The sequence below is a fragment of the Pholcus phalangioides genome, unplaced genomic scaffold (assembly GCF_987345545.1).
Source record: "Pholcus phalangioides strain wild (caught in Gottingen) unplaced genomic scaffold, Ppha-v1.0 ptg000013l_1, whole genome shotgun sequence".
NCBI classification, from domain to species: Eukaryota; Metazoa; Arthropoda; class Arachnida; order Araneae; family Pholcidae; genus Pholcus; species Pholcus phalangioides.
Window position 1 is genome coordinate 6,011,195 of NW_028301606.1, and position 12,457 is coordinate 6,023,651.

Genomic DNA, 12,457 nt, shown 5'->3' on the forward strand with positions numbered 1-12,457 from the left:
CTTAACAGGGGGCGATGTAGTTCCCCTTGTGATCCTGGGATATTTTAAAAAAGCCAGAGATGAAAATCAAGCGAAGGCATTAGCATATGCAAAGGATACCCCCCTATAGCATTTATTTTGCAGGAAAAAAACACTATACCTAAACATAACATCAATTTTTAGTCAACTTCCGCCAAAAAATTTTCAATTTGAGATCCACGCGCATTGGCCGGCATGCCGCCAAACTCGAGGGACATCAGATTTTTCGAATGTTGGGTTCTGTTCCGTTCCCGGCGTGCTGGGAAAAGTGAGATTTTATAAGCAGCACATTTACAATCTAATGGACTCTTAATAAGAAACTAAAGATATTTAAGAATTATCCAGAATTTGTGATTCGAATTTTCCGGCATGCTGTTCTCCCTCGATGTTTCCCGGTATGCCGCCTAATGCGTGGGAATAAGTGAAAAATAGAGCGCTCCGTTTATTTAGGACAGCCATGTCGAATGAATAATTTACAGAACTAAAACATAGCCGCAGTTACCTGTGAGGTTCTGTCATATCAAAAATTAAGTAAAATAGCTAAAAATCAACCTCGTGGGAAGTCGGAGTGAGCCACCAGAAAATAAAACAGAATGGTAAACAGGAGAAGGGGGGGGGGTGCTTGACATTATCCAGTCGACTCGCGCCTTGTTATGACTCGTGCTATTTCAAGTGAGAACGCTATGTAACTACAGCGTATTCTGTAGAAGTGACAGCGCTATATCTTTCCTTCTCCAAGCATCACAGGTCAAGGTCAAACACGCGCAATTAAGGATTTTTTTTCCTATTCTTTGCAAAAAAACTGGAAGCTGAGCTGAGTTAAGTCGTTGTAGTGGATTGAACGATATTTGCCAATCGTTGTATTTGGATAAAAAGAATAACATGCCAGAAACATGGAAAAATTTGGGACCTGTCGCAACGGTCGTTATAATAAGAGGCTTGTTATAACAGACGGTCGTTATAGCGAGCGTCGACTGTACTACAAATTTTCAGGAGAAAGGGTATAAATGTGGAAGCTGTTGACTTCCTGCAAAGTACGGGGCCCCTCGGAATCGATACTCGCCCAGTCTTATGATGTTCAGATGACACTGATCTCTAGCCTAAGGATCCAAAGATCGGAATTTTGTATACAATTATTTTTTTTCAACATAACTTAACAGCAAAAATCTACAAAAAGTTTTGCTTCTGGATGGGGGTGGGGGAGCGAGAAGAAAATGCAGTCCAAAAGGTGCCAGGGGCGAAAAAAGTAAAATGAACATTCTTCTAGAGCAGTGTTTCTCAACCACTGGGCCCTAACATCAGTCTAACATAACTCTAACCGGGCCGTGAACTTGTTCACGGTTTCATTTTTACCCATTTAATCCACATTAGTTGTGTGTATGAAAGGGTTTCCACTCACAAAAACTAAACCAACTGGGCTGTGGGCTTCTAAAGATTGAGAACCACTGTTTTAGAGGAGGGGTCTTCAATTCTTTATGGATTGTGAGCACCGTTAATGGAGCGTTAGAATGTGAGCACCTCATCCCCACGACAACTTTTTTTTTTTTCACCCTTACACCACCAGCCTTGTCGACATTCCAAAATTTTAACTAACCCGTGTCAAATGACGTTTGATTGGACGAAAACCAGCGTAATGTGACTTCCTGATTGACATGGTATATTTGGGATATCGATCAGGAATTTTGCGAGCACGAAATCAGTTACATGCATTAGGCATTTTTGTTTGCTTCGCCAGCGATTGTCAGCATTTTTCAATGTACATGAATTCGCCGTTTATTTAATTCACTTGGGTCCCAATGGGTTTTTCTTTCAGTTATCTTGGCATTTTGAGTAAACATAAGATCAGAACTACTCTCGTCTAAACTCTACAATAATACAAAGTACAAACTTTGTAGCAATAATATGATTCCATAACGTGTTAACAATAAATGACGATACCCACGGTAAACGTCTCTATTTGCCATTCCATACATGAAGAAAACTGTCACAAATTCAGAAATTCAAAGGTCTCCCAAGTAATACATGATCCTGCAAATTCTTCTCTAAGGAAGGCCCTGATCAAAAATGAGCCCGTAATTGACATAATACTGAATTTCAACATATTGTATTACTTTACTACCATATTTATATACTAGCTTGACAATAATAGCTTGTAACGTTTTGTATAATCCATAAGAGACGTTTGGCAAACGGACAAATATATTAATCGGCAGAGCCACAACTCACGGGTTGCAGCTGAGCCTGATGTATTATATGCCTGCCGAGCTGGAGTCGTAAGCAGGATTTTCTCAAGGTAAGGGGAAGGGTAATTTTTATACTGCAAAAGTATTACAATCTCAACTCAAGGAGAGGTTTCAACCAGGACAAGCGGGAGGAGAGGTGCACAAAAAATCCTCCTTCAACTGCTCATCGGACATCACAAGGTGGGGGGGTGTGGCATTTAAAAAATGGATAAATACACTATATCATTAAGGCTGCTACTTATGGATATTGCAGGTGAATCCAATGTCTCAGCTGCTGTACGAGCAGAGGTGCACCAAATTCATTCTTTAACCCCTTATTAGGAGATTGAAGGGGGGGGGGGGGGGAGGGTTGAGAATTCGACAAGTGGTCTCTCCCGATAGGCGATCTGGAACTGTATCACGGGTCGCTCAATTGCTCTGGAACTGTACTGCCGGTCACTCAATCACCTGTATACATGCCGCGTGTCACTTAAATGATGTGGAACCGCACCGCGAAATCACTTATGTGATGCCGAAATGCACCGCAGGTCGCTTAAGTAAACTGTAAATGCGCCACTTCGTTTATTTTTACAAAATTGGCTTTGAGGTCACGGGCTACGCCAGGCTGACTCGGAGGGCCACTATTGGCCCATGAGCTATAGTTCGGGCATATATTTAGAGGTTCCGCAGAGGAATATGGACGAAGTACATGTATAGTTTAGTAGTAGTTCGGACATGTCCGCTATAAGTTATATCCACTATATACAGGGCCGGAAATACAGGGTGGGAAAAGGGAGGCTTCTGCCACGGGCGGCATTTCGTGTCTTTCCGAAAGAAACGAAAAAAACTTGACGTTTTTTCTGATAAAGTTATCGAATTTCATAGTGGAAGTAGGGGCAAAATTTTCCCCAATCCTCAGAAAAGTCCTAGATACGATACTAACTTTACACATAGGCCCGTTTTACTTCAGAAACAATCAAAAACTATCCTATTTTCAAGTTTTATTTCGGGGGAAATTCAAAAAAAAAAGTTTTACATTAAATGAGAAAATATTATTATAGGAAAAGCAATGTTTGTTCACTCGATGGAAGAGAGACAAGGAAATATATATACTGTATATATATGTAGGATGGGTGTGTCCATCACAAAATGCAGGCATCCATGTCCTCTCGTACTTTACCTGCTGCATTGGGATGAGAATAAACCACCACCTCCCCCCCCCCCCCCCCGCAACTTCTTCTTCCAAAATACATACATTCACACACACACACATACAGTACGTGATACATCTATCAGTTTCACCAAATGTGTCACGTGATCGCCCCGCCATGACGTCACAGGGAGAAAAAGCTCGGGCGTGGTTCTGGAATAGCCAGAACCGGGGCCCCCATTTATTATAACTATGCAGTTTCTGACAGATAAAACGAGAAGGTGAAAACCGGTACCATTTTGAGAAATGGTTTTTCCTTGGGAGGGGTATCGTGTATATGCATACATAACGCAAAGTAGTTGATATAGAGATGTAGAGAGAGAGAGAGAGAGAGAGAGAGTTATGGTTGCTTTCAGATAAAATCTGTACCAATTTTGTAATTACGTACAACTTTATATAAGTTCTGTGTGTGATACGTATGTGTTTATTGTAATTTACTTATTTCTTTTTCTACATATTTCATAGCACTTTTCATTTATCAAAGCATGAAATCTCGATTCTTATTGTATATGTTTTGGCGAAAGGTCCCCATTGTTCGTGTAAACAAATAAATAAATGAGAAGAAAAACACAAATTTTAAATGGGGCGTAAATTTATGATTTGAGCGCCAAAACGCTCAGTTTTCCCCTTTGACACCTCATTATTTGCATTTTTTTTTTAATGTTGATGTAAGAATTTCATAAGAAATGGTGGTTTCTCGTATGAGAACGTGAGAAATTGTTCCGAATCGGATATTTCCCTATTGTATCCTGTTACATGTATCAAGAATGAGAAATGAGAGAGGAAAGATGAAGGTGCGTACGCCTTGACCACAAGTGGACCGAGGAAACTTCATACTGCAAAACGCGTTTATCAACTATAAATTAGTCGAATTTCCCAAATTCGAACAAGACCATGCTAGGGGGTCAGTAGGATACTCTACGAAAAACTATTTAACAGCAGTGGGCAATTACAGTTCTAGGTAGATATATTCAAGTTTCCAACCCAATGATGCTTAACTTTTAGATGGAGAGTGCGGGCCACTTTATTAAGTGACTTGGAACTGCGCCGATTTAAAGGTAGCTTAAGGGAGTCGTGCCATATTTACAGATTACTTGAGTAATCCGCGGTACAGTTATAGAGCACTGGGGCAGCCCGTCGTAGTTCCACATCACTCAAGCGGTCCTTTTAATTGATATGGAACTGTGCTGCGGGTAATTTGAGTGACGTGGAACTGCACCGCGGGCTCCTTAAGTGCTCTGGAACTGTGACACGGGTCACTCAAGTGATATTTAAATGTGCCACGACTCCCTGATCAGTAAATGTGCCACGTATTTCATTTTCAAAAAATTTGATTTGAGGTTCTCGGGTCACTTCAGATAATTTCGAAGGCCACATTTGGCCCAGGTGTCATGGGTTGAGCATGTATGGTCTTACATAACTTAAGTTAATTTAGGGAATTCTTACAATGTACTGTAATTTCTTAGTGTGAACAGCGTTTCTCGTTCTTGGTTCGGAACCTTAAATTCACCCAAGACATCCCTACGAATCCCTCGAGGAAAAAGCAAAGAATAGCAAAAGCAGTAATTGTAGTCCACATAAAAACGTTAAAGTTTTTGCATTCATGTTGCCATAAAACATTTCTCAATACATTCATGTTACCTAAATGCATCGTCAGGAGTTATGACAGGAAAATTATTCAACTAGAAACATAGGTCGAGATAGACTTGAACGGTAGGAGGGGGGGGGGCATCTATATCATGAAGGCCACAGAGCCCTTGCACCAATAAATGGAGCAAGATAATGGATAGTTTTTCCAAAATAACGTTCAGTGTATGCTACGAAAATAAATGCGTTTATTTTTTCTCTACCAAGCTCAAATCCCTTGTAGGTTTCCTAAAGACCTCCGGTCAAGAACCCATACAATCTCTGGCAACATTATTGAATTCCGGAGAGAAATATTTCAAGTTAGACTATTGTAATTGGGTAAAGGTAGGACCGTAACTCAACTCTGAAGGAACCGCAAGTAGATGATAAATATGATGATGCAGCCACAAACAATTATCACTAGTACAAGGAACCGTCAGGTTCCAAAAGTTTGAACACTACTGTGTTATGCTATACGAAAATAAAATTTTTGACTTTCAACCAATTATTGGCACTGAAACCTTTTCGTAAGTTGGGGGAAGTAATTATTCATTATTCAGTAATTAACTTGGGGCTGAGGTCATTTGAGCCCTCTCCCAATATATTCTGTAAGAGGGCTGTCCCCGCCCCCAATATTTTCTGAAAAAAGCAATGCTAGGCACCCTTCCCCCTCCTGCGCACACACTTCAGTCCCGTATATACGGGACGAACCAGCAACTTTCAGCCCCTTCAATATTTTCTTCATGTTATCGCCTCTGTACAGCGTATATTAAGTCCATATGCCAGAATTTTCTGGTATGAACAAATACCTTCAATTCTAAAAAAATAAAAAATAAATCAAAGGCCAAGGGCCCCTTCACAGATAACGAGCCCGTCTGTTGTTTTAAGGACATTATAAAAACCCAGTGCCCACTAAAAAGAAGCAGAAAGATGATCAAATATAATAGATTAATATACATGCACATAAAAAAATAAATGAAGTAAAAACCCATACACGTCCGAATATGCTAAATACGGGTCACGAGAGGAAATTATTCAGCCAAAAGGCCAGAAATATCTGGATAATGGAAATGTAGGGTCCTAATTAAACTCTGATTAGGTTAGAAAATACTTTGTTATTTAGGCTGATTTCACACTGTAATTCATCGTTCCTCAATAGAGATTCCGTGGAACCCAGATTTTTCAAAGACATTGCTAGGGTTCTAACCTCCACTAGAAACAGCACTAAATTCAGTTGAAAATAGCTTCAGTTAAACTACTCTACTTGGGTAAATAAATGTAGGGCCCTAACTTGACTGTAAGGGAACGGCAATTAGATGATAGCTATGATAATGAAACCATAGGCAATCATTCCTAGGAAAATAGAGCCACGGGAAACAAAAGTTTGAACAACACCGGGTAATGCTATACGACAAATCAGATTTACGCCTATCAACGGACTCCTCGGACAGAAACCTGTACGTAAGTCGGGAAGTAACTGTACATTCACAACGTATATATATTTCATTCATCCCAAAATTTTCTTATCTTCAACACTGAAAAAAACAAAACACGATCAAACCAAAACAAAGGAAAACCTCAAAAAAAAAAATCAAAGGCCAAGGGCCCCATCACAGATACGAGCCCGTCAGTTGTTTTACGGACATTGAAAAAGGCCAGTGCCCAGTAAAAGAAGCAGAAAAATGATCAGATGTAAATGCATACGCACAAAGAAATAATAAAATAAAGGAAAAACCCATACACGTCCGGATTTGTTTGCTCCAATCAACCTTATAAAAATTCACAAAGGGATGGGGATACAAGATAAAGAAAGACACGAAACACCTACGCCACTGTGATACTCATCTGCTTTCTTCTCTTACCGAAACTGTCCTTCAAACATTATGCAATAGTGATGATGGTCAGGTAAATTGTAGTTCCAACATCTCAAAATGGTTATGATATTATGATATAGGAATAGTAAGTAGTGCTTCCTTTTGTGCCTCCTAAGATGTATAATCTGATTTCTTGAAGCTAAATATTTTTTTTTGTATACACACGTATGCTTATGTATTCAATTTTTTTTTTCTTTTTACCCTTTGTTATTATTTTTGCATTCATCGTGATTTTTATTCGCATCCCAAAACAACAATCATGGGAACTTATCAAAAATATATATGTTGGTATTAATGCTCAGTGAGGAGCCACGCACGGCATCTTGGGCGGGCTTCAAGCCGGCCATGTACGAAGTAATGACATTTTTGTCTGCTTTATATATATATATATATTTTTTTTTTATAAAGCTGATCTAAGAAAAGATAACAAAAAAAAAACAAAAACAATCCCGAGTCTGTTAACTTAAGTTTTTTCGAGTTGGCAACATCTAAAAAAAAATTACCCTTTCTTTCTCAAATTATATCGACATGAATATTATGAAGCCAATGTCCATTTCAGGATCAAGAAATTCAACTTTTCTCGCTCCGAAACAAACACATCATCATCTCTGATTTGCATGAGCCGTAAACAAGCCCCATGATGATGATTTCTCTTCTCTTTGAATTGTATGAATTTTAACGTCAATGCATATGCATACGAACATGATCAAGAAAGCATTAGAGATGCATTAACTAGACAAATGAGGTCGTTTGTAAAAGCAGGTCTACCAATCATCAATCGCTCGTTTTTCACACAATCATGATAATAATAATAATGGGAATAACTTGAAGAACCCGTTGTGCGTTACGTGTAGTTCATGTTCACGAACGAAACATTCGGTCTGGATTCGGATTATTTCAATATTTACCATTGTTGAGTAATTTTTATACATTATTAGATAAGATCAGATACAGAAAAAAGTTCTTAATCTCTCACGGTAATTGCTGTTGGTAATTATCTGGAGATGATCAGTACATGTGGAAATATGAGTTGATGGATAATTTTCAATGTTATGATACCGGAGGGTTTTCGTACCATTTAACATGGCAAAAAAGCCTCAAATACTATATGCTCTGGTAGAAACGGTGCCGTCTTAACGCATGGGCCTACCCGAGCATGGCCCGGGGGCCTCAAGAAAAGAAGGGGCCTCAGAAAAATTTGATATTGTTGAAATTTTCGAGAATTTGCCTGGTAGGGCCTCAGAAAACTCACTTGGCCCAGGGGCCCATGATGCTCTTAAGACGGCCCTGGGTAGAAATGTCATTTTAGTTCAAATTCGGTACACATATTTTCGATTAGTATCCTATGCTAGATATCAATACAATACAATTATTCATATATGTTCAATGATTATTTTTTGCAGGTTTGTGAACATTATGGAAAAAATGTATTGCTCAATATTATATCTTCAATAATAAGATAGTATTAAAACAACATAATTGAATATAAATTGAATCAATATAAAAAAACTACCAATTTTTATAGATCCATTCATAAATATTTAATTTATGAAACAGTTCAATTTTTTGGAATTTTAAATTGGGATAAGATTGGGTCAATGAAATTTCAATCCAGTGGTTTTGAATTTTTCAGCTAACGATAAATTTTTTCTAGATTCTTCTGCCTCAGCTAAAAAACTAATATTTTCTTTGATATGGAAGTACACACTAACATAAAACAGCCGCGTCGTGTGAGCCGAATTTTTGAAACCAATCATCTCATCAGAATTATTGTCACTTGAGTCTGATTAACACATGTCCATCTCGGAATCTTTGACCAGATATACCTCCACTTTTCATTCTGAAATTTTTTGCACCACTGAATGCAAAATGAAAGATTAAGCTAAAAAATGCTTAAAAAAAGAAGCTTATGTTTTTAGAGCACACGTTTTCTCAATGCAAGACCCTTAGCATCAAACTGAACAGACCGAACATTCTAAGAGCTTAACTTTTTCATCTGCACGTACGAGACACAGAAATGATCTGACCAAATCACAAATGGATGCGGATTCCTACGAACTCGACGGGGAAAAATAAACCACCAAGTCGATTGGAAAGTATGCATAATAACCGGTTATTATGTGTATAATAACCGATTTATCACATTTATCTTAACTGATAAACAACATAAGACGTGAAATATGTGTTTTGAACGTCATCTTTATGCTTTTATCAGAGTAATTATTTATGCATTCTTGATCCAGATCAAAAGATGGATAGTATGGACAGGACTATCAAAAGGAATAATTCCATCAGCCATTGTGTGTGTATTATTCTCTTCAATACAGATCCATCTATTTAATATTTGAAAATTCTGGAACCGGACTGGTAAATGGAACCTTTTAATGGACGGATAAGAGAAGCAGTGAGTATGGAGATGAATGATCGAGTTATAGTTTAAACCTTTGGTCCCAACGACTATATTACCTCCCATTCATCTAAATAAACCCCAGAAAAAGAAAAAAAAGGAGAGGTAAAGTATTTGTATTAAACGAGCACGTCATCGTAGAATTCATATTTCGCCCCATGAAAGTGAATAATCAATATAAATGGATCGATTCATTACCTGGTCGTTGATATACGCTTCGCCGTTCTCATGGCAGCTCCCATTCATCGTCAGTGACGTTTCGTAGCCGTCCACCGTCTGTAAGATGATAATAATAATAATAATATGAGAAAAAAAAAGTAATAATATCAGAGAATGAAGCACGTCATTATCGTCATCATCATCATTATTGTTATCAGAATAGCGATTAATCGGTTAACGTTTATGCGTTATGAAAATGGATCGTGTATCACTTCAATGTCAATAATAATTATTGGCATCCATTTTTAGGATGAACATAAAAATTTGCATTTAAAAAATAATTATAATAATTTTCTATAATTTTGTGAATGTGCTGGAAAATTATTGTCTTGAGAATTTTCGATCACATCTAGAAATTTGGGAATTTCAACGTTTTATTGAGGGAATCAGTTCCCGTTTAAGTAATTACCTCTTTAGCATTTGTGTGTTTTGTCGATAGAGAGTATAACTGATCCCATTTTTGTACTTATAAATTCATTGAATTACCATTAGAGAACATCTTAAATTCCCCCATATCCTTTTGTTAAAATTTACACAGCCACTGTAAGGAAGTGTTGCGGATGAACATTATTATTGGCGATGAATACTCGCCAATCAAGCTGGAAATGGGCATTTCGAGGGATATGGATGGTTGATACTGATGGAAGATCAAATTATCATTAAATTTCATACAGCGAGAGCCTGTATGGTTACAGAGCCTAAACTGTAACATTTAAGCAGCAATGACGAGATATCTCGCCTCCTTAAAAGCCTCTCATTTCAGCACTGACGAGCCTAGATATTTTGTGAAGTTAATTTCTCAATGGAAAACTTTTCCCCCTATACCAATCAGTTTGCACCAGTTGAAAATCGGAAGAAAGCCTACTTCATTAAAAAAGATGTGACATTTCGAAGGGAGGTTTAGTGATTTCTAATTGCCGCTTAAAGGGTTAAGTAGAAGGTGTATGATGATATATAAACCTATGGGGAAGTTAGTAGCGGACGCAGGATTTTCTCAAGTGTGGGGATGAGGTTCATATTTTTATCCCTTCTCAAAAGGGGAATTGCGTTTTTACTGCAAAAATGCACTGTAACTGCGGCTCGAGACTTCCCCACCCCTCGGCCTCTTGTGTATGCCAATAAGTTGGGCGACCGGACAACATCAATATCATGAAAACGAGATATTTATCCAATTTTCATTTTACACATCACCAATTCTGGCTGAATATTTCCTATTTATGAGCCAATTTCCACCACACATCACCAATTCTTGCTGAATATTTCCTATTTATGAACCAATTTCCACCACACATCACCCATTCTGGCTGAATATTTCCTATTTATGAGCCAATTTACACCACACATCACCAATTCTTTCTCGTATTTAAGAGTCAATTTTCGTCAAATATCTTCAATTATGACCTTCACTGCGACAAAATTCTATTACACCATGGCAACTCAAAAACCAGTCCGAACGGAACACTAGTAGGTACTCAAAAACCGGGACAACTAGCAATCCAAATGTTTTCCCCCATGAGTATTACTAACGAATGAGAGCTGTCATGTGAAACACATCTGTTATGACCATATTTTTTTCTACAAAAAAAAGGCCTGTGTTATTCCAACATTTTTGAAGGAAGCTACTCGAATTTTTGTTCTCAACTGCAGTCAATCAAGACCATTTTCATTATTTGTAAATTATGATAGTTATGAGTAATGACGATTAATTATGACGAATATAAATATTCATCTCGGATGTTTGTTATCATTAGAACCCGGATTATATGCAAATCCATATGCACACGTGGATATTTTGGTCCTTTTTTAGCATTAATGCACATCAATGAATGAAACCAAAGAATTTTCCAAAGAAAGGTTTATTTAAGCTCAATTACTATTTTTTGTAATTTCTCAAATAAGTAAATGCTCACCTTTTTTTCCGCAGGTAGGATTTAACGAAGTAATAGAGCTGTTCCTAATGTTCCTAATACAGTATTTTTCCAAACATCAACCGTTTTATTGTAACGCTATTTCTAGAGATTGTCAAAAGTGTTCAAATTTCTTGTAGAAATAGTTTCGAAATTCAATATTTTGTTGGTATTTTGTTACGGAGCAGCTACAACAAATTAGAAATAAAAAATATGTAAAAATTTATTTGCGTAAGCAGTATATTCGTCTGTGGGGATAGTTTTTGTAAATAAATATGCACTAAGAAATAAAAAAATATGCATTTTAAAACATATCTTCTTCTTTTTTTTTGCATGGCGATTTTTTCATGCATATTTTCTCATTTTTTGGTACATGTTTCGGAATTTTTAACTTTTTTGGGATGTTTAGTGTGTATTTTGGATTTTGTAAATATATATTTTGACATTTTTTAAGTGCATATTTTGGCAGCATTTTTAAGTGCATATTTTAGAATTAAGTGCATATTTTGGGATTTTTAATTGCATATTTTGGGATTTTTAAGTGCATATTTTGGGATTTTTAATTGCATATTTTGGGATTTTTAAGTGCATATTTCTTTCCTTTTTAAGTGCATATTTCTTTACTTTTTTAGTGCTCATGTTTCTTTACTTTTTTAGTGCACATATTTCTTTACTTTTTAGTGCATATAATCCGGGCTCTAGTTGTCATATAGGCTGTTTTACTACCATATCGACCACTGTGGTCGGGGTGAAGCGGGGGGTAGCAATACATTTGTTTCTTTCCACTGGCGGTTTTTTAGTGATTTTAGTAATAATTAGTAAGCTAATCATATTTAATCGAGGAAAAACATTAAAAATAGCGATGCTAAACCACGGGAAAACATACTACATCCAGTCATAATTATATATATTTACAAATTTACTTAATTTATTTATTTCATAATTCACAAAAATTATCTTTTACAAATTTAATT

The 12,457-nt window shown here is 37.0% G+C and overlaps 1 protein-coding gene across 4 annotated transcripts in view; it reads right to left on the minus strand.

Moving 5' to 3' along the window:
* LOC149078502 (uncharacterized) overlaps nucleotides 1-12,457 on the minus strand; it is a 234,537-nt gene that overhangs the window by 64,081 nt on the left and 157,999 nt on the right. For all 4 annotated transcript variants that reach the window (XM_089240613.1, XM_089240611.1, XM_089240612.1 and 1 more), the window contains one exon: nucleotides 9,556-9,633. In XM_089240613.1, coding sequence (XP_089096739.1) covers nucleotides 9,556-9,633 — 78 coding nt within the window. The remainder of the gene's footprint in view (nucleotides 1-9,555; nucleotides 9,634-12,457) is intronic.